Consider the following 23,190-nt stretch of genomic DNA (forward strand, 5'->3'; position numbering starts at 1 on the left):
AGCACCAGGTTGCGAGGAAGGACTGGACAAAATTGGAAAGGAAGCAGCTGAGAGGTGGCCTTGCGGAAGTTATTTAAAGCAGCAGGCGGTTATGCCAAGGTAGAGCGCAGAACACGGCTTCAAACTGAATCGCGAGAGCGAGGCAACGGGCGGAGATTTAAAAAAATAATAAAAATGGGGACGTGGCAAATTGAAGAGTGACCAGGACATGGACCGCACTGCGGGAAGGCTGACACTGTTTGGACTCTGTGGATTCCACATCACAGCATCTCTTTCTCCCCCCTCCCGTTTCTCCCCCCTCCCGTTTCTCCCCCCTCCCGTTTCTCCCCCCTCCCGTTTCTCCCCCCTCCCGTTTCTCCCCCCTCCCGTTTCTCCCCCCTCCCGTTTCTCCCCCCTCCCGTTTCTCCCCCCTCCCGTTTCTCCCCCCTCCCGTTTCTCCCCCCTCCCGTTTCTCCCCCCTCCCGTTTCTCCCCCCTCCCGTTTCTCCCCCCTCCCGTTTCTCCCCCCTCCCGTTTCTCCCCCCTCCCGTTTCTCCCCCCTCCCGTTTCTCCCCCCTCCCGTTTCTCCCCCCTCCCGTTTCTCCCCCCTCCCGTTTCTCCCCCCTCCCGTTTCTCCCCCCTCCCGTTTCTCCCCCCTCCCGTTTCTCCCCCCTCCCGTTTCTCCCCCCTCCCGTTTCTCCCCCCTCCCGTTTCTCCCCCCTCCCGTTTCTCCCCCCTCCCGTTTCTCCCCCCTCCCGTTTCTCCCCCCTCCCGTTTCTCCCCCCTCCCGTTTCTCCCCCCTCCCGTTTCTCCCCCCTCCCGTTTCTCCCCCCTCCCGTTTCTCCCCCCTCCCGTTTCTCCCCCCTCCCGTTTCTCCCCCCTCCCGTTTCTCCCCCCTCCCGTTTCTCCCCCCTCCCGTTTCTCCCCCCTCCCGTTTCTCCCCCCTCCCGTTTCTCCCCCCTCCCGTTTCTCCCCCCTCCCGTTTCTCCCCCCTCCCGTTTCTCCCCCCTCCCGTTTCTCCCCCCTCCCGTTTCTCCCCCCTCCCGTTTCTCCCCCCTCCCGTTTCTCCCCCCTCCCGTTTCTCCCCCCTCCCGTTTCTCCCCCCTCCCGTTTCTCCCCCCTCCCGTTTCTCCCCCCTCCCGTTTCTCCCCCCTCCCGTTTCTCCCCCCTCCCGTTTCTCCCCCCTCCCGTTTCTCCCCCCTCCCGTTTCTCCCCCCTCCCGTTTCTCCCCCCTCCCGTTTCTCCCCCCTCCCGTTTCTCCCCCCTCCCGTTTCTCCCCCCTCCCGTTTCTCCCCCCTCCCGTTTCTCCCCCCTCCCGTTTCTCCCCCCTCCCGTTTCTCCCCCCTCCCGTTTCTCCCCCCTCCCGTTTCTCCCCCCTCCCGTTTCTCCCCCCTCCCGTTTCTCCCCCCTCCCGTTTCTCCCCCCTCCCGTTTCTCCCCCCTCCCGTTTCTCCCCCCTCCCGTTTCTCCCCCCTCCCGTTTCTCCCCCCTCCCGTTTCTCCCCCCTCCCGTTTCTCCCCCCTCCCGTTTCTCCCCCCTCCCGTTTCTCCCCCCTCCCGTTTCTCCCCCCTCCCGTTTCTCCCCCCTCCCGTTTCTCCCCCCTCCCGTTTCTCCCCCCTCCCGTTTCTCCCCCCTCCCGTTTCTCCCCCCTCCCGTTTCTCCCCCCTCCCGTTTCTCCCCCCTCCCGTTTCTCCCCCCTCCCGTTTCTCCCCCCTCCCGTTTCTCCCCCCTCCCGTTTCTCCCCCCTCCCGTTTCTCCCCCCTCCCGTTTCTCCCCCCTCCCGTTTCTCCCCCCTCCCGTTTCTCCCCCCTCCCGTTTCTCCCCCCTCCCGTTTCTCCCCCCTCCCGTTTCTCCCCCCTCCCGTTTCTCCCCCCTCCCGTTTCTCCCCCCTCCCGTTTCTCCCCCCTCCCGTTTCTCCCCCCTCCCGTTTCTCCCCCCTCCCGTTTCTCCCCCCTCCCTGCTGTTTTAGGTGGAACGGTGGAAGCAGATCTGTCTCGTTCGGTTTGAGGACAACTCTGAGTTCTGGGTGTTGTGGAAGGACATCTATCCCTGTGAGTATCCTGAGTGTTCATTGTTTGATATTCAAAGACAGATGGCAGTGGCGTCGTGGTGATATCACTGGAATAGTAACCAGAGGCCCAGGCTAATGGTCTGGGGACATGGGTTCAAACCGCACCATGGCATTTAAATTCGATTAATAAATCTGGAATTATAAAGCGAGTCTCTATAATGGTGACCATGAAACATCATCGATTGTCATAACCCGTCTAATGTCCTTTTAGGGAAGGAAATCTGCTGTCCTTACCTGATCTGGCCTACATGTGACTCCAGACGCACAGTAATGTGGTTGACCCTTAATTGCCCTCTGCAGTGGCTGAGCACTCAGTTCGAGGGCAGTTAGGGGTGGGCAACGAATGCTGGCCCTGCCTGCGATGCCCACATCGCATGGAAGAATAAAGCAAAAAAACACAGTTGGTCAACCGTCCTCCTTCCCCTGGCCCATAGTGATACCTTTCACTTGATGGTAGAATATACAGAACTAATTTTGAATATTACTGAAAAGAGAGATGTTAAAGCTTTTCATTTTGCACTCATCAGGAATAAGAATATCGAACTATCACAACACTTTATACTACAGGAGAAAAAGGGTGCTGATTGGTTGACATGTGGACTCTGACTGAGGCATTGCCATGGAGAACTGTAGGCTTCCCAAGCTCCCAGTTGGAGAGCCTATAGTTCCCTGTGGCTGAGGTTATAGAGGAACATTGGGGAATTAGAGGCTCTACACCTTGAGGACCCTGTAGTTCTTCGTTGTTTTCTTCATGACAACACCTCAGTCAGAGTCCACTTGTCAATCAATCAGCACCCTTTCCCCCTGGGGTGTAAATTGTTGTGACCGTTTGAAATTTGGCATTCTTGTGTTTGTCCTCGTGCGTCACTATAAAACAGTTATACACCCACCCTCACCATATCACTCTCAGTTATAACACAGTCTGTTATACACCCACCCTCACTATATCACTCTCAGTTATAACACAGTCTGTTATACACCCACCCTCACTATATCACTCAGTTATAACACAGTCTGTTATACACCCACCCTCACCATATCACTCTCAGTTATAACACAGTCTGTTGTACACCCACCTTCGCCATATCACTCTCAGTTATAACACAGTCTGTTATACACCCACCCTCACCATATCACTCTCAGTTATAACACAGTCTGTTATACACCCACCCTCACTATATCACTCTCAGTTATAACACAGTCTGTTGTACACCCACCTTCGCCATATCACTCTGTTATAACACAGTCTGTTATACACCCACCCTCACCATATCACTCTCAGTTATAACACAGTCTGTTATACACCCACCCTCACTATACCACTCTCAGTTATAACACAGTCTGTCGTACACCCACCCTCACTATATCACTCTCAGTTATAACACAGTCTGTCGTACACCCACCCTCACTATATCACTCTCAGTTATAACACAGTCTGTCGTACACCCACCCTCACTATATCACTCTCAGTTATAACACAGTCTGTCGTACACCCACCCTCACTATATCACTCTCAGTTATAACACAGTCTGTCGTACACCCACCCTCACTATATCACTCTCAGTTATAACACAGTCTGTTGTACACCCACCCTCACTATATCACTCTCAGTTATAACACAGTCTGTCGTACACCCACCCTCACTATATCACTCTCAGTTATAACACAGTCTGTCGTACACCCACCCTCACTATATCACTCTCAGTTATAACACAGTCTGTTATACACCCACCCTCACTATATCACTCTCAGTTATAACAAAGTCTGTTATACACCCACCCTCACCATATCACTCTCAGTTATAACACAGTCTGTTATACACCCACCCTCACCATATCACTGTTATACCGCAGTCTGTTATACACCCACCCTCACCATATCACTCTCAGTTATAACACAGTCTGTTATACACCCACCCTCACCATATCACTGTTATACCGCAGTCTGTTATACAAACACTCGCATTATATCACTTAGCAAAGTTTATTATCGAATCATTAGAATGCTTATAGCGCAGAAGGAGGCTATTGGGCCCTCCATGCCTGTGCTGGCTCTCTACAAGAACCCGTCAGCTAGTTCCACTCGCCTGCCTTTTCCCGGTCACTCTGCCTGCTTTTTCTGTTCTGGTTGTTACTAATTTCCTCTGGAAGCCATGATTGAACTGCCTCCACTGCACTCTCGGGCCATGTGTACCAGATCCTAACCACCCACTGTGTAAAGCTTTTTTCCCCATGTCACCTCTTGTTCTTTTGCCCTTCCTTCTCTTTAAATTGGTCTGTCTGGTTCTTGACCCTCCCGCCACTGGTAACATTTTCTCTTTATCAACTCGGTCCAGATCCCAAATCTCCTCTCAACGTTGTCCTTTCCTAACGAGAATACAGCCCCAGATTCTCCAATCGATCCACATAGCTGGAGTCGTCCCTCATCCCTGGAAATGTCCTCGTCAATCTTTTCTGCACCCTCTCTAAAGCCTTCTTCCTAAAGTGTGATGCCCAAATTTAGAGACAGTGCTCCAGTTGAGGTGGAACCAGTATTTTATATAACTTCCTGCTTTTGTACCCCATGCCCCTATTTATCAAGCCCAGGATTCTGTAAACCTTACTAATCACTTTCTCAACCTGTCCTGCTGTCGTCAATGACTTATGCACATTACCCCCAGGTCCCTCAGCTCCTGCACCTCCTTTAGAACTGTACCCTTTATTTTATATTGCCTCTCCTCATTCTTCCTACAAAAATCTATCACTTTACACTTCCCTACATCAAACTTCATCTGCCATATGTCTGCTCATTTCACCATGTTCATGTCCTCCTTGAAGTCAGTCCCATCCCCCTCACAGCTTACAGTACTTTCAAGTTTTGTTATCTGCAGATTTGAAATCATGTCCTGCACATCTAAGATTAGGCCGTTAGCAGGTCAAGAAATAAGTTGTCCTAATACCAACTCCTGGGGAACCCCAATATATATCTTCCTCCAGTCCAAAAAGTTCAATACTACTGTCTGTTTCCTGTAACTCAACGAACTTCATGTACATGCTGCCGCTGTCCCTTTTTATTCCATGGGCTTCACCTTTGCTGACAAGCCTATTATGTGGCACTTTATCAAACCCCTTTCTGGAAGTTCCTGTACACCACATCGACAGCATTACCCTCATCAACCCTCCCTGCCTCATCAAAAAACTCAAGTCAAGTTAGTTAACATAATTTGCCCTTAGAAAATCCGTGCTAGCTTTTCTTTATTAATCCACAGTTGTCCAAATGACTGTTAACTTTGTCCCAGTTTATCATTTTTTTAAATAAGTGTTCCCATCACCCAAGTTAAACTGACTGGCCTCTAGTTGCTGGGCTTATCCTTGCAGGCCTTTTTGAACAAGGGCATAACATTTGCAATTCTTCAGTCCTCTGGCACCAACTGAATATCAGAGGATTGGAAAATTATGGCCAGTCATCATTGGGCTGGAAACATACTGAACCAGAAAACTCCCCTGAATACATCTCGTACACTTTTTCCCCTCTTTGTCCTCAGCAATATTACTATTCTGTTCTACATTAGGATAATTAATCCTTCCTTCCCTATTTTTTTTCTGGCCACCGTGTATCCAGGAATACTTAATATCCATTCTTGCCCTATTTTGAATCTTGAATAAGAGCAGGAGTAGGCCATTGGGCCCTTCGAGCCTGCTGTACCATTCAAAAAGATTATGGCTGATCTAGTTGTGATCGCAACTCCACCTTCCTGTCTGCCAACCACCCCAATTACCCTTGACTCCCTCATCCATCAAAATCCATCTAACTCAATCTTCAATAAATTCAATGACCCAGCCTCCACTGCTCGCTGGACAAGAGAGTTCCACAGATTAACGACCCTCCGAGACCCTTCCTCATCTCCGTCTTAAAAGGGAGACCTCTCATTCTTAAACCGTGCCCTCTAATTCTAGTCTCTTCCCACATCCTTCTGGTATACATCCAATCAAGTCCCCTCAGGAGCTTTAGATGTTTCAATAAGATCACCTATCGTTCCTCTAAAACTCCAATGAGTATAGGCCCATTATCAGCACGAGATCATATTCTCACCTGGTCATCCGTGCCTGGAGCTCAGCAACCTTATTTACCACACTCTGTGTTCACATACATGCACCCTGAGCCTAACTTAGACCTTAGCTGCGTTATATGCTCATTCTCACTGTATCACTCACTGTCATTACTCAGTCTGCTGACCTCACCGTCTTGCCTCTTGTGACGTACTGTGATTTGACACTGCTCTCTGTTTTGGTTCCAGCCGCCCTCCCTGGGACAGAACACATCTGCTGCCTCTGCAAAGATGCCACCCCCAGCCAGGGCAATCGGATTATGAACTGCGCCAAGTGCAAGCAAGGTATGGGGGCAGCTACCCAGGGCGCGCTCGGCCGACTCGATTGTTGATGGCTGAATGGTCTCCGTTAGCGTCGCTCGCGAATACAAAGCTCAGAATTGTTTCTGCTGGGTCATTCTGCCTCGTGCTCTATTTCTGTTCATCCTTCGCTCACCGTTGCCTGTCACGTCTGTCTGCCTGGTCGCTCTGTTGTGCATGTTCTATCGCTGTTATACACAGAATTTCCCCAAATGAGAATGGGTAAAAACTTGTATTTAAAACCATTGGGAAATAGTCTTGATCATTATAAAAGATGAGTCACCTTCGCTCTCGTGGTAGTTTTCGGGCTTGAGCCCATCACCCGGGCTGACCTTGCAGTACAGTCGGATGGTATGCCATTAGCTCCCTTGCATTTGCTCTCTGTAATGTGAGGTGTCGAACCGAGGCTGCGCCTGTGCGCTCCTGGATATGCTGAGGGTCCTGGGCCTTTGTTTGAAGAAGACCAGGAAGATGACGTTTCCCCTCTTAACTTGGGCCACCACAAATGAGTTAGCTGACCCCCCAGCATCTCATTTCTGCTTGTGGGCTCTTGCTGTGCAGCGCGTACCACCTACAAGATGCACTGCAGGAATTCACCAAGACTCTTTAGACAGCACCTCCCAAACCCACGACCGCTACCATCCTAGAAGGACAAGGGCAGCAGGTAGATGGGAACACCACCACCTGGAAGTTCCTCTCCAAGTCACTCACCATCCTGACTTGGAAATATATCGCTGTTCCTTCACTGTCGCTGGGTCAAAATCCTGGAACTCCCTCCCTAACAGCACTGTGGGTGTACCTACACTTCATGGATTGCAGTGGTTCTAGAAGGTGGCTCACCACCACCTTCTCAAGGGGCAATTAGGCATGGGCAATAAATGCTGGCCTAGAAATGAATTTTTAAAAATGTAGAGCTCATAGTCGCTCTCTTTAAACATAAAGGTCAGAAAACTCCAAACTAATGAAACTGTAAAGGGAGAGAATGTGGCCAGTGTGTTTGGTTTTGATGATGCACACACTACATGGCAACGTTTAGTTTCTTGGAGCCAAGTAGAGCTAAATAAAGGAGCTATTATTGGGATTGGACAGGAAGCAATAAGACGCCCAATCAAATGTTCATTTGGTGAATTTTGTTGTGGCAGTGTTTTGTTTTCGACTTGCCTGTGTCCAGTGGGGTTCCACAGGGATCAGTGTTGGGTCCCTTGCTGTTTGTGGTATATACAAACGATTTAGACTTGAATGTAGCAGGGTTGATCAGTAAGTTTGCGGATGACTCAAATTGTTAGGTTGGTAAATAGTGAGGAGAATAGCCTTAGATTACAGTAGGATATAGACGGGCTGGTCAGATGGGCTGATCAGTGGCAAATGGAATTTAATCCAGATAAGTGTGAGGTGATGCACTTGGGCACGACAAACAAGGCTCGGGAATACACGATGAATGGTAGGATCCTGGGAAGTACCGAGGATCAGAGGGACCTTGGTGCACATGTCCACCGGTCCCTTAAGGTAGCGGCACAGGTAGATAAGGTTAAGAAGGCATATGGGATACTTGTCTTTATTAGTCGAGGCATAGAATATAAGAGCAGGGAGGTTATGCTGGAACGATATAAAACGCTGGTTAGGCCACAGCTAGATTATTGCGTGCAGTTCTGGAATCCGCATTATAGGAAGGATGTGATTGCACTAGAGAGAGTGCAGAGGAGATTTACCAGGATGTTGCCTGGGCTGGAGAGTTTTAGTTATGAGGAGAGATTGGATAGACTGGGATTATTTTCCTTGGAGCAGAGGAGATTTGAGGGGGGACATGATTGAGGTGTATAAAATTGAGGGGCATAGATAGGGTAGACAGGAAGGAACTTTTCCTCTTGGTGGAGGGATCAATAACCAGGGGGCATAGATTTAAGGTAAGGGGCAGGAGGTTTAGAGGGGATGTGAGGAAGAATTTTTTCACCCAGAGTGTGGTGGGAATCTGGAACTCACTGCCTGAAAGGGTGGTAGAGGCAGAAACCCTCATAACAGTTAAGAAGTATTTGGATGTGCACTTGTGATGCCTTGGCATACAAGGCTATGGGCCGAGTGCTGGAAAATGGGATTAGAATAGTTAGGTACTTATTTGACCAGCACAGACTCGATGGGCTGAAGGGCCTTTTTCTGTGTTGTATGACTCTAAAATGCTGGGAATTTAGCAGAGTCCTGATTGGTAATACTCTATAGATAGGCAGAAAGAAAAGAGAGAATTTCTATTTATATAGAAGCTTTCATGACCACCGGACATCTCAAAGCACTTTCCGGCCGGTGAAGTACCGTTTGAGGTGCTGTTATTGTTAACATGTAGGAATCGCAGCAGCTAATTTGCGCACAGCAAGCTCCCACAAAAAGCAGTGGGGTAATGCCCAGATAATCTGTTTTTGCGATGTTGATTGAGGAATAAATATTGACCAGGACACCAGGGATAACTCTACCCCTCTAACTTCGCAACAGTACCATGGGATCTCAAGGGCCATCCCAGAGAGCAAATGGGGCTCGGAAATCCCTCAGTCCTACACTAGAAGTGTCAGCCTAGAATTGAGTCTCTGTAGTGGGACTTCTTTTCTATTTGTTCATGGGATGTGGATGTCGCTGGCTAGGCCAGCATTTATTGCCCATCCGTAATTGCCCATGTTCAGGGGGCAGTTAAGAGTCAACCATGTTGCTGTGGGCCTGGAGTCACATGTAGGCCAGGTAAGGACAGCAGATTTCCTTCCCTAAAGGACATTAGTGAACCAGATGGGTTTTTTTTAAACAACAATCTGCAAAGGTTTCATGGTCATCATAGACTTGAACCCACAACCTCTGACTCCAAAGGCGGGAGTGCTACCCACTGAGCCACAGCTGGTACAGAATCATTTGACGTGATGTGAACCACTTTTGTTTTCATGCTGTTAGGGTACCATCAGGAATGCCATGCCCCCAAGATTGAAACTGATGGCGGAGTCCTGCCCTCTTGGATTTGCCGTGCGTGTATCTTTGCCGTAGCCACCAAGGTAAGATCGGTGATGCTCATTGGCTTCGGTAATCTCGGTGCCGGAGAGGGGCCGGCACCTTTTGGCGTTGTCAGTAAAAGGAGGTTAATGCTTTGCCTTGGGTCCATTTCTGATCAGCCACACTTGCCGTGAAGGTCCTTTCAGTGGAGCGGGCAGCGGTGCCTTAAGACATGGCCTTGTATCCCAGAATTGGCCCGTGTTTGGAGCCATAGCCAGGCTCCGTGCCAACCTGACCGCTGAATCAGGATTTGGCAGCGATTGTGACCTGCTTCGTGCATATTTCCCTGTGCTCCTGGCAGAGTTTCCTCCAACAGAAGTTCAAGTTCCAGCACTGCACCAGCGCTCAGAGACCCCTCTACGAGTGCAGGCACAGTAAGCACCGATAGGCTGTTTAACATTGTGGGGATCACAGCGGAGGGCAAGCCAGCCCTCGCCTCATATCCACATCTGGGCACTTTCCAGCAAGAGGCCACCATGCAGGTACCAAGACTTGAGGCTTGCTGGATTTGATTTGATACTTGCCTCTCCCTAACCTGGTGACCCTAAGCTTGGTGTAGCCCTGTCACTGCGCCTGTCCACTGACATTCCTGGTTTCCACAGCTTACGTGTAGGTTAATTGGTGCCGTTAGGAATTGTCACTGGGGGATGGATTCTCACTTGTCTATTTTACAATCCTGACATACTAGCAAGGCACTCCAAGAACACCATATCCCCACTTCATGTTGCTTCCCAAATTTGGATCCAGTGGATTTTTTTGGCTTTTGTTGGGAGTAAATGGGAAGGATTTTGAATGGGAAATCTCGCCAAAGGAACAAACGAGAAGAGGCTTTCATCCTTGGGAATTCTGGTGAGAGGGAGTGAAGCAGGAAGAAGGCTGAGTCTAGACTGGAGTGAGTGGGAAGAAACCACTGATGGGGGAAGAATGGGAAGGGGCTCCAAACTGCTTGGATCCCCAGTAATGGAATTGAAGGGGATTTAGTCCATTCTTCTTGGAAGAGAATGGGTTAACCCGCGTAAATGGGAACGAATGAATCCGTTGGGGTTTCTGCCTGAAGGGACTGATTTACACCTGCTGGGTCTCGGAGTGAAATTGGATTGGAAGGAAGCAGATTGGCTGCGGAGAGCCGTGTGTGAGAGGTTGCTGGTCATCCCGTGCGTGCTTAAGTTATAAACGTGTATGCGCGCGTGTGCTTCATCTTTCCGTCAGAAAGGAGGTGCCTTAAAGAAGGGACCGTATGCCAAAGCCATGCTGTCCATGAAACGGGTGCTTCCCTATCAGCTCAAGTCACTCGAGTGGGACCCCCAGCATCTCACCAATCAGCAGCAATGCTACTGCTACTGCGGAGGCCCTGGAGAGTAAGTATTCCATCGACCTTACCTGCCTACTTCATTCTTCTCTCTGTCTCTCTCTGGTGTAAGAAATTGGAGCAGGAGTGGGCCACAGGCCTCCTCAAGCCTGCTTTGCTTTCAGTATTATGGCTGACCGCCTCCTCCCACCTCAGTTCCCCGCCCGCTTCCCTTTCGCCCTGATTCTCCTGAAGGCCTTGATTCTTGTCACGGGCTCGGTTTCCCGAACGCTAGTCGCTTCACGTTACCTCGCCCGACATTCCTCACACGTTGAGCCTAGAATCTGAGAGTAAGCTGGTTACGTCCACCACCAAGACCGACCCTTACATAATATAACATCTACATGCTCACACTGACCGGGGAAATAAAGGGTTTTGGTAAAGTAAATAAGGAGAAATTGTTTCCAGTTTTAGGAGGGTTGGTAACCAGATGACACAGAGTTAAGACAACTGGCCAAAGAACCAGAGAGGAGATGAGAATTTTTTTTAAATACATCGAGTTGTTGTGATCTGGAATGCACTGCTTGAAAGGGCAATGGAAGCGGGGTCAAAAACAACCTTCAAAAAGAGAATTGAATAATTGGGGGTGAAAGAAGATTTTGCTGGAGTGGGGGAAAGAGTAGAGGAAGTGGGCCTAGTTGGATAGTTCTTACAAAGAGCTGGCACAGGTACGATGGACCGAATGGCCTCCTCCTGTGCTTTAGAATTCTATGATTCTGTGCTAATTAGCACCAAGAATCCCAGCTGTTTTTATTTTTTTTTGATGTCTTCATATTTGAGGTACAGTCCAGCAAACCTAACAAAACAACACTCTACGTTTTTATTGAAGAATTCTGTGTTCCATTAAAGGCCTATCATTACCAATGGCTGGCTGGTGGGCCGTTCCTCTGTGGAGTGAGGTAGGAACGTGGGTCCCCATGGATAAAAGCAGACAATGCTGGAAATACTCTGCGGGTCTGGCAGCAGCTGAGGAGAGAGAAACAAAGTTAATGCCATGATCTTTCATCTGAACTGGAAAATAATAAAGATATCCTCAGATTTTGAGCCAGTACAGGGGCAGGGAAAAGGTGCCGGGGGTGGTGGGGGTGGGGGTGTTGGGGGTGGGGTGGTGGTGTTGGGGGTGGGGGGTGGGGAACGAGCAGAAGACACAGCGTGGAGAGCAGGAACAGCAAAGGGATGATGGTGCAAGGCAACGGGGGGATGGTAATGGAACAAGTGAAGAAACAAAAGATGGGCCTAGAGGGGGCGCTGTCTGAGGAAAATTTGAATGATTTGCCGAATTGAGCGGCTGGACTGTGTGTGTCGAGTCTGGAGGTTGTAAACTGCTGGGGGTTCTCTGGGAGCTGGGTTAGCTCTAGGACGATGTACCTGAAGTTGGGAGCTTGTAGCCCAGTACTCCAAGCTCAACAGATCAAGCAGCCCAGCTCATTGACTGAAGCAGGAGACTTTAGACCTGCCATTGAAGGAAGGCAGGGAACACCATGAACACTGGAATAGGAGGATGCCATTTTGTTCCCCCACCCCCCACCCCGAGCCTGTTTAGCCATTCAGTGAGAATATGACTGACCTGCGGCCTATACACCTTTGTCCCCATATCCTTGAAGACCTTAGATTCTTATCCAATCAATCTAAAATTTAAAATGAATAATTGATCTAGGATCAATTGCCATTTCTGAAAGGAAGTTCCAAACTTTGACCACCCCTTTGTGTGAGGAAGTGTTTCCTAATTCCGCTCCTAATTTCTAATTTTTTTGAACCAAGCTCTTTAGCCCTAGACTCCCCAGCCAATGGGAATAGTTTCTCTCTCTCTACCCTATCTACTGCCCTTAATGTCTTGAAAATTTTGACCAAATCACCTCTTAACCTCCTAAAATCCAGGAAACGCAACCCTGCTTTGTGTAATTTAACCCGTTGGTCCAGGTATCACCCTGGTAAATCTAAGCTGCGCTCCCTCACAGGCCAACATATCCTTCCTAGGGTGTGGTGCTCAGAACTGCTCATGGTAACTGCAAGCGTGGTTTAACCGGAGCTTTGTATAGCTGAAGAATGACTTCTACCTTCTTGTATTCTAGTCCTCTAGATATAAGGGCCAGTATCTCATTAGGCTATTTGAGTATTTTTGTACCCGCTCATGATGTTTTAATGATCTGCGTACCTGGCCGCCTCTTTGAGCCTCCACTTTCTAGCTTTACATCATTTAGATGAACTGCGGGACAGAATTGCCCATCAACCCTACCCCAAGCTCATGATGCCTGGAGGAATCCTGACCAGATACTTGCTACCCCACTCCCCCAAGCGGTGTGCAAACTGACTGCCTGCATTCTCCATGTTACACGCAGTGACTCCACTCCACAAAGTACCTAGCTGGCCGCACAACGCTTTGGGGTGTCCTGAAATGGTGACAGATGCTGTATAACCCCAAATTCTTTCTTCCGTAAGGTGGAATCTGAAGATGCTGCAATGTTGTCGGTGTCAGCACTGGTTCCACGAGGCCTGTACCCAGTGCCTGAGCAAGCCGTTACTCTACGGGGACAGGTGAGTTCGCTAGGCTGAGTTGCTGTGCCCACCTTTTGTTTTCTACCTGTAATGTTCAGTGCTGCAAAACCTGTGCCCTGTGTCCTTTTTGCCTCTGTCGATGAGGATATTTACAGACTGCTGCTAAGATAAGGCCACCAATGTAGGAGGCACTTGACCCATTTGATCCCCACTTTCTAGAGCACTCATTTTTCCATCACAGCGCAGTTCACTGCTTGCTGCCCTTGATCATCTCTCTGCTGTTCTTGACATCTTCCTGGAGGTTTCCCTTTCCAGCCCTGACCCTGTGTACCTGAAGTGTTGCTACAGGTTTACGTCTTCTGTCATGTTCGGTATCTTGTGCACCTCCTGTATAAAGCTTCCTTTGGGGCTGGAGGTTTCTTACTGAGCCGGTTATTAGAGATTGGAAGCGCATAGGCTATTCAGCCCAAGTAGCCAGCGTCTCCATATTCTGCTTGGGTCATGGACTGTACCCCATCTATAGATTCAACTGAGGGGTCCCCTCCTCCAACAGATCAAGAACAGCCATGGACTCTTAACCCATCTATAGGCTGCCCTGAGGTAGCTGCTCTCAGACACTCATGTAGACTGCATGCTCCCTATAGAACAACCTTGGCGAGAATTATTCCTAAACACTCCCAAATATTACCAACCAAAACTCAATGATTTCCCTCTATGTTCACACTCCCCCTCCCCTCCCACCCGACCCGATGCTCTCTAACAAAGATCCATTTTCCCTACCTGTATCCTCAATACCTTGTTACCTCCACTCACAACCAAACAGTCTTCAAACTTTGCTCTATTTTCCCACTGCTTTCAGAGGGAGAATAGCGTATTAGCCAAACTTTGACCTCTTGTCAAAGGACACTGGTTTTTGGAGTCAGTTTCCATGGTTACCGGTCACCCCGCATCTCACTCAAGCCCCTGTTCTTAGTGATAGACTGTTAAGCACTTATAATCTAAGCCTCTATTCCCACGGCAGCACTGAGGGAGTGCTGCACTGTCGGAGGTTGGGGTCGGGAGCAAAGTGGATATTTTGAGGCTGGAGTCACCCAGAGGCTTGAATTAATGATTTGGAGACATGGGGCAGAATTTTACGGCACCGTTGCGGCGCCGTAAAATGCGGCGAGCTGCTCAGAAGTCCATTGACTTCGGCGGGACTGTAAAATGCTGCCGGCGTAAAAGTCCACCCATGAGTTCAAATCCCAAGACAGCAGCTTGGGGGAGTTTAAATCCAGTTAACTAAAATAAATCTGGAATAAGTGGCTGGTATCCGTAATGGTGACCGCAAAACTGCTGGATTGTGTTAAAATGCATCTGATGCCCTTTAGGGAAGGAAATCTCCCATCCTTACCTGGTCTGGCCTACATGTGACTCCAGAGCCACAGCTACGTGGTTGACTCTTAACTGCCCTCTGGAATGGTCTAGCTAGACACTCGGCTGTATTCAAGAAGGTGGTTCACCGCTGCCTTCTCAGCGTCACGTTGCCGGTGACGCGCTCGTCCGTGACTGGATAAATATTTAAAATAAAAGGTGGCTGCCATTTGGATGAAACGTTGAACCAAGGCCTTGCCTGCTTCCTCGGGTGGATGTAAAAGATCCCACGGCATGGTTTCGCAGGAGAGCAAGTGAGTTCTCCCTGGTGTACTGGCCAGTATTTACCCTTCAATCAACATCACTTTGTTTAAAAAAAAACTAAATTCAGATGATCAGGTCATTATCACGTTTTGATTTAAATGTCTGATCCAAAGGTCTGCACCTCGACCTGTGCAGTGCTCCCTGTGCACAAACTGGCTGCTGTGCTTCCTACATTGCAACAGTGACTATATTTTAAGGGTATTTCATTGGCTTTGAGTTGCCCTGTGGTTGTGTCAACCGAGACAAAACATATTAGTAGGCCGATTTAACTGTGGAGGTGGGGAATTGTATACCTGCTGCCTGCCATATTAATGAAACCAACAAGTGATTTATCTTTGGCTTCCCAGCCTATAAAATGTGGATTAATCTAGTCTGTTGATCCAACATTGACTACTGAGGTTATCTTTAATTCTACCTCCACCCTGTCCCATTAAACACTCCCAGGGCAGGTACAGCACGGGGTTAGATACAGAGTAAAGCTCCCTCTACACTGTCCCCATCAAACACTCCCAGGACAGGTATAGCACTGGGTTAGATACAGAGTAAAGCTCCCTCTACACTGTCCCATCAAACACTCCCAGGGCAGGTACAGCACGGGGTTAGATACAGAGTAAAGCTCCCTCTACGCTGTCCCATCAAACACTCCCAGGACAGGTACAGCACGGGGTTAGATACAGAGTAAAGCTCCCTCTACACTGTCCCCATCAAACACTCCCAGGGCAGGTACAGCACGGGGTTAGATACAGAGTAAAGCTCCCTCCACACACCCCAGGCTCTCTTCAAGTCAATGTAGTTGCCTTGTTATGTCAATAGATGTGATGTTTTGTGCTCTGCGCTCAAAAACTAGTTTCAAACTGCCTAAAGCGTTGCTGATTTAATATTTGGCTTTCTGTTGTATTTGTAGATTTTACTTATTCATGTGCTGTGTCTGTACTGGTGGCGCAGAGTTTGTGAAGCGACTACCGCTGGAGTGGTAAGTACAGTGTCCTTAACGATAATGTGTGTGTCTTTATAAAAGACCAGTCACACACTGGTAACCACTGGTTACGCACCACACCTGAAGAAAGATTGGAGGGAGAGCAGTGTAGGTTTACCAGAATAATGAGAGTTAAATTACAAGGAGAGATTAAACAAACTAGGGCTGAATTTCCTAGAATTTAGAAGGTTAAGGAATTATTTAATTGTAATTTTCAAGATAGTAAGGAGAAGAGAGGCGCTAGATTGGGAGAAGCTATTTCCATTGACTGGGGAGGGCAGGGTGTGGTCTAAAAGTTAGAACCAAACCTTTCGAGACCAGAGTTAGGAAACGCTTCTATAGACACAGGGTCAACAGAAGTTTGGAACTGTCTCCTGCAGATGTCAGGTGATGCGAGATCAGTTGTTAATATTACATCTGCGTTTGATTTCTTCGTTACCCAATACCGTAAAGGGAGATGGGACAAAGTGCTAGATGGAGCTAGGTTGCAGTTCAGCCATGGCTCCATTCAATGCTGGTAAAGGCTCGAGGGGCTAAATGGCCTCCACCTGATCCTATGTAAGTTGCAGAGGTAAATCTTGCCTCTTGCTGACTTTGTCTGCTGCTTTCGTGCTGCTGTTCCCACTGATACTGTGTTGAAGCAAAGCCATTGTAGATTGCCTGTGCAGCAGTGAGAGACGACACAAACTCGAGGCTATATTGTACCTTTACGGCAGGAAAACACCCCAAAGGCATAGTTAGCGGCAAGTGCGGATAACATTTTTGACCAAACGGGTAGTGACAAAAGCAGACAGAAGCGGAATCAAATTTTAAAAGAAAATATTGCGCTCGAGACCTGGGTGTCACTGGCAAAGCTGGAATTTATTGGCGCTCTCCCTTGTCACCCCGGGAATGCCATGGTGGTGAACCCAAGTCTAATAACCGAATGGCTTTGCTCGACCGCTTCAGAGGGCAGTTAAGAGTTAACCCCAGTGTGGGACTGGAGTCATGTGTAGGCCCAGACCAGGTAAGGACGGCATGTTTCCCTCCCTTTCCGGAGAGACGTTAGCTAGCTGGTTGGATTTCTGTGGTGATCCGACAGCAGGGCCACTTTTACTGAGACCAACTTTTTATTTCTAGATTTTGTTTTCTTTTTTAAACTGAACTCGAAGTCTCGAATCGCCCTCAGTTCTGGACCTGGGCCTCTGTGTTAGTAGCCAGGCAGCATAGTCACTGCACTGCCCTATTCGCTGACTTTCACTTCACGTCTATGTAGGGTTACACAGAAACAGCCCATTCAGCTCAACAGCTCCGTGCTGGTATTTCTGCTCCACGTGAGTCCCCGCCCGCCCTTCTCTACCTCACCTATCAGCACATCCCTTTCCTTTCTCCATCATGTGTTTATCCAGCTTCCCCTTAATGCATCTGTTTTAATCACCTCAACTACTTCTCCAACGGTAGTAAGCTCCACAACTGTCTGGGTAAAGACGTTTCTCCTGAATTCCCTATTGGATTTATCGCTGACTATCTTATATTGATGGTGCCTAGTTTTCGTCTCGCCCATAAGTGAAAACATCTCTTATCTCTGCCTCTATTGAACCCCTTCATAGGTTTAAAATAAAGCCAGACTTGCATTTATATAGCGCTTCCCACGATCACCGGATGTCTGAAAAGAATTTTACAACCAATGAAGCACTTTTTGAAGCCTAGTCACTGTTGCAGTGTAGGAAATGTGGCAACCAATTTGTGCACAGCAAGCTCCCACGAACAGCAATGTGGTAATGACCTGTTTTAGCGATGTTGGTTGAGGAATGAATATTGGCCAGGACATTTGGGGGTAACTTCCCTACTCTTCTTCCAAATAGTGCCATGGGATCTTTAACATCCACCCAAATAGGCAAATGGGGCCTTGATTTAGCATCTCATTAAAGACCTCTATCAGGTGTTATGATATGGCAGGTGGTATTTGCCAGGCTGACCAAATCCACAAGGGAAGCTTGACCACGCTATCACAATTTTTATTTATTACAAGGTGGTTTGTGCACTGAAGTCAGAAGTAGAGAGTCCACTACCACCTTCAGAGATTTTAAAGATTAAATTAAAACATTTATTAACAAAAGAACAAACTTATAAATTTATAAAGTCATCCAGCAACTTTACAACATGCACCCACTGGACAATGGACTTCCAAAGGTTTTTAACACAACTTTGGTTACTGGAATAGCAAACCCCTGCAGGGTGGCTACAGGCGTCTCCCTCCCTAAGTGTGTTTTACACAGTCACCTTTCCAGATCTCTCTCAGCCACTCCCCACCCAACCTTCCATTCTTCTTCAAATATATTTTATCCCTTTTGATTTGTAAATCCCATTGTTTCCACTTGTCTTTAGAAGTTACTTTACCCAGAATGTAAATATGTTTCATGTTCTCATGGCCAGCACTTTTGGGGAAAAATCAACGTGATAACCTTGCCTTAAGATTTTTGCAACTGGTAAAATAAATGTCATGTCCCTTTTGAAAATCAAACACCTTTCCCAATCATTTAAAAATGCAAATTTCACTCACACTATCTGTTGGCCTCAACCTAACTTTACCCGTCTCCATTTCAAACTCCTGTTTTACACCTCGCTTCTTTGGTAAATTAAACCTTCCAGTCTAATTATCTCTAGTTTAATTAACTTAGCCACACACAAGCTTGCTTTAAAATATCCCACAATAATATTAGGAAAAATGTGATAGTTTCTTGACACAAGTCGCCCCTCAGCCTTCTCATTCCTTGAGGTATATAAAGTGCACTAAGGATTAGAACTGCACTGTAATTACAAAGGTAAAGCAGCTAGTTGTGCTGAGTCAATGGTGGAGCAGGTTTGAGTGTCCTGGTGGCCCATTCCACGTCCAATGCCTTGCTTTTGATTTGTTGCCAATTCCCCTCTTTTTCCATTTGTGAAAGTGCAGACCCTCTTCTCTCCCACCCCCGCCCTAGCTGAGGGAATGATTTCACATTGCTAGCGCGTGTGAGGTGAGACGGCGAGCGACTGCATGTTGCTCAACTGTGGAAGGCACCACAGCCCTGTCCTCTCACGGTGTCCACACTTCCTGGCAGGAGTGGGCAGATTGTAAACGAGGCCAGGATTTTTCCTCGAACCCACTCCAATCCAGAGTGCGCTTGAATTGAGATCAGCTAACTGGCCACGGACTGCGCCGGAAATATTTGGGGGGTACCTTTTTTTACCTACTGTTTGCCATCAGGGATACCAACAGCTGTCTGAGTACAGACCAGACAGTGAGGGGGACATGAGATGGTTTGGATGGGTGGGTGGAGATGGAGGAAAAGACCATTTTACTAATTGGTTTCAATAACACTACAGCCTAAGAATTTCTGTGCTAAATAGAGGGGAGGCGGTGGCATAGTGGTATTGTCACTGGACTGGTAATCCAGAGACCCAGGGTAATGCTCTGGGGAGCCGGGTTCGAATCCCACCATGAAATTTGAATTCTGGAATTAAAAGTCTGCTGATGGCAGCAAAACAATTGTTGTAAAAACCCATCTGGCAGGAAATCTGCCGTCCTTACCTGGTCCTATGTGTGTCTCCAGACCCACAGCAATGTAGTTTACTCTTATATCCCCTCTGAAATGGCCAAGCAAGTCACTCAGTTCATGGGCAATAAATGCAAAACCCACATCCCAAACAAATTTTTTAAAAGTCCTTTTGTGAGTCAAAACATGGGATGTGCAGGTCAAGCGTGCTGGAAATGACTGTGTCTGTGTAATGGGGAGTTTTTTATCCAGCATCCACTGTGGCGGAGACAGCGCACCCTGCCAATGATGTGTGGGTACCTGGATCAGTACATCCCTCTCCCCAAAAGGGACCATGGGATAGCAATGGACTGGGAAACCCGACAAACAAAGTAGAATTAGGCGTGATCCCAGGTGTTTGTGAAACCAAAGAAGGCACGCTGCAGGAGATGCAGCCGATCCCAGGATATTTGGCTCACCCAAGGAACAGGAGCAGCTGTAGCCATTTGGCCCCTCGAGCTGTGCCGTTCAGTACCACTGTGGCTGATCTCCTCCCTCAACTCCACCTTCCCGCACTGACCCCACGTCCGCAGTTAGCCTTGGTACCCAAGGTCCCTGTGTGATTCCCTCAGGAGGCCCCCTCACCCCGCACTCCCCCGCCCGCCCGCCCAAAGGGGGAGTCTCTGATTTACGGGTTTCAGTGTAAGTTTGGTTTGAAGACACCCAGCTGAGGTTTGATCGGGTGGGGGGGGGGAGGGTACGCTGGCGAGCGGCGATTAACCTCTCTGCGCTCTTGTGTGGTTTCCAGGGTCGACATTGCGCACCTGATCCTCTACCACCTCAGCACCTGCTGCAGGAGGAAGTACTTTGACTTTGAGCGAGAGATCTTGGCGTTTGCCAATGAGAACTGGGAGAACCTGCTGGTTGGCCAGGTATGTGCATGACAGGAGCTCGGGGGCGACAGACCCTTCCCGATTGTCCCCGTATCGCGCGCCGGTGGGGGTGGGGGAAGGGGAGTGGAAAATAAAATCATCGCGAAAGTGAAGACGGAGCAGTACAGCAGAACCATTTTTTCTGATTTTCGGTATCCCTCTCTCCCCTGCCCCCCAGTTTTCTGGAAGGCTGACTCCCGGGATGGGATGGGGTGGGGGAGGAACATTACCCTAATTTACCGGGTGGCAGTTCCATGGGATCGAGTGGAATGTTTACCCTCTATTCGAGTCAATATCAAGTGGACTGTAAAAGCAGTGTTGCTGCCAATTCCTTACAGCCAGGTTAAAATTGTTTCACAGCTTAGAGTGTCGCCCCTTACTTGAGAGAGCGCGTGGATATGGAATGAGGGTGGAGCCTGGAATTCAGGGTCACCTTAGGGTGGGGAGAGGGGACGGGGTATGGAGATACTTTTAGGCCAGGCCTGGTCTCCCTCGCCTCTCACTTCCCCAAAGGACATCAGTGATCCAGCGAGAATCTTAAAGGCTAGTGGAATACGGTTTTGTGACTCAGCTACAGGGGATCAGAATCTGAGCTGGACTAGCCATATAAATACTGCGGCTACAAGAGCAGGTCGGAGGCGAGGAATAGTGCATCGTGTAACTCACCTCCTGACTCCCCAAAGCCTGTCCACCATCTACAAGGCACAAGTCAGGAGTGTGATGGGATACTCCCCACTCGCCTGGATGAATGCAGCTCCCACAACACTCAAGAAGCTCAACACCGTCCAGGACTTGATTGGCACCCCATTCACTCCCTCCACCACCAACGCACAGTGGCAGCAGTGTGTACCCTCTACAAGATGCACTGCAGCAATTCACCAAGGTTCCTTAGACAGCACCTTCCAAACCCACGACCACTACCCTCTAAAATGACAAAGGGCAGCAGGTAGATGGGAATCTGGAGATTGCCCTCCAAGTCACTCACCATCCTGACTTGGAAATATATCGCCATTCCCTCACTGTTGCTGGATCAAAATCCTGGAACTCCCTCCCTAACAGCACTGTGGATGTACCTACACCTCATGTGCTGCAGCGGTTCAAGAAGGCAGCTCACCGCCGCCTTCTCAAGGAGCAACTAGGGATGGGCAATAAGTGCTGGCCCAGCCAGTGAAGCCCACATCCTGTGAATGAATTTTAAAAATCATAGTGTCATAATGACTACACAACCCCCACCCTAGCATGCCGACGCTGCCTGTCTGCACTGAGTGAATGGATGCTCCGGGTGGAAGGGGTGAGGTTTGTGATGGCAGCTGATACATATGGATCCTTACCCAAGGATCATTCGGGGCGCTCAGGTGCGTTTACCTTTACCCCTCCCCCGACAGCATCGTTTTGTCTTCTTTCCTCTCCCCGAAGCTGTCGAATCCTGCTGTGGAGTAGCTCCGTGATCGGCCGCAATACCTGCCTCATCATTCAACGGCAGCCATTGCTGAGCGGCTGTTCGACTGGGTGGGGGGGCATCACTCCGCCACCAGACCTTGACCTGTCCCAAACAACCATACCAGTTTCCAACAGGTGGGGTGGGGTGGGGGTGGTGGTGAGGTGGATCAGGAACAGACCCCACCCTGGCTGCTGACATTTGTCAGCCCTCCCTAACTCTAGACCTGCTGCGATGTCCCTGCCTCTGCCCAGTGAAACCACTAAGTAGCACAGGCAGGGGATCAAACACAGGTCCTTCCTGATCACTAAAGCTCAGATATTCACCCAGTAAGTTGAGACTTTGGGGAACTCTTGTGTTTTGATTTATCTCACTCTCGCGCCCCCGCCCTCTCGCACCCCTGCCTGCCCGCATGTGCCCTTGCCCTGTTGCGGCTGAGATTCCTTGCTGTCAGTTTTATAAGAACAATTTAGGTGGACACTTTTGTTGCTGTTTGACCTCTGCCACTTCCTGTTTGCAGTTGTCCACCGCCTCAAAGTCGGTCCGCTATGAACAGATCCTAAATGCCCTGAACAGCCATAGGAACAGGTAAGAAACCAGTCCTTTGTAACCCTTAGCCAACGATAAAGATTGCGGGTTTGAGTACTACTCCGGAGGCTTGAGCATGTAATCCAGGCCGACATGCCCAGCGTAGCACTGAGCAGCCTCCTGGCTGACGTTTATTCCTACGTTTTAGGGGAACATTAAATATATTAAAAGAAAACACAGTAAGAATTTGCTGATCACACTTCAATCTCCAGGCAGCCATTGATGTTAAACTTATTAGCAGTTGAGGAAGACCAGATGGACATTGCACAGCCTTGAGAGCCAGGCTGGAGATAAAGTATGACATAAATTAGATTACGTGTGCTCCTTTCTCAGACAAGGGAAGGGACAAAATGGTTTCAGCTTAGATATGGGAAGGTGAACAATGGACAAAGAGGGGGCTTTAATGAAACACAAACAGTCTTGAGTTGTAAGAACCAAGGTCCTTGTGTATGTGTTTTAACTCTGATTGGATAATATAATTATGTATACATCCTTTAGAATAATTGGTTAGCAAAATCGCATGTTTATGTACTCGATAGTATGGAACCGGTGTGTCGGTTACCAATTGGATGTATTCAAATATGTTATAAGAAAAAGTACAAAAGTAGTGAAATGTAATCAATCAGGGAGCTGGGTCTTTGTCCTTGGGAATGATTGCAGCTCCCTTTCATATGCTTGAATAAAACCGGTTAAAAGGAAGCCTGAGTCTCATGGTCGTTGCGGGATCGGAGAGTGTATCTTCTCCTCTTCACTACGTAAGAAAGTAAGAAGCAGGAGTTGGCCAT

At 48.7% G+C, this 23,190-nt stretch overlaps 1 protein-coding gene across 3 annotated transcripts in view; it reads left to right on the forward strand.

The window, feature by feature from the left end:
* phf1 (PHD finger protein 1) overlaps window positions 1-23,190 on the forward strand; it is a 48,576-nt gene that overhangs the window by 13,338 nt on the left and 12,048 nt on the right. For 2 of the 3 annotated variants that reach the window (XM_078566627.1, XM_078566628.1), the window contains 8 exons: window positions 1,947-2,028; window positions 6,325-6,420; window positions 9,361-9,458; window positions 10,666-10,814; window positions 13,244-13,339; window positions 15,882-15,950; window positions 20,256-20,379; window positions 22,338-22,405. In XM_078566627.1, the coding sequence (XP_078422753.1) occupies window positions 1,947-2,028; window positions 6,325-6,420; window positions 9,361-9,458; window positions 10,666-10,814; window positions 13,244-13,339; window positions 15,882-15,950; window positions 20,256-20,379; window positions 22,338-22,405 (782 nt within the window). The remainder of the gene's footprint in view (window positions 1-1,946; window positions 2,029-6,324; window positions 6,421-9,360; window positions 9,459-10,665; window positions 10,815-13,243; window positions 13,340-15,881; window positions 15,951-20,255; window positions 20,380-22,337; window positions 22,406-23,190) is intronic. The other variant, XM_078566629.1, reaches the window with a different exon arrangement.

The sequence above is a fragment of the Cetorhinus maximus genome, chromosome 21, assembly GCF_964194155.1.
Source record: "Cetorhinus maximus chromosome 21, sCetMax3.hap1.1, whole genome shotgun sequence".
NCBI lineage: Eukaryota > Metazoa > Chordata > Chondrichthyes > Lamniformes > Cetorhinidae > Cetorhinus > Cetorhinus maximus.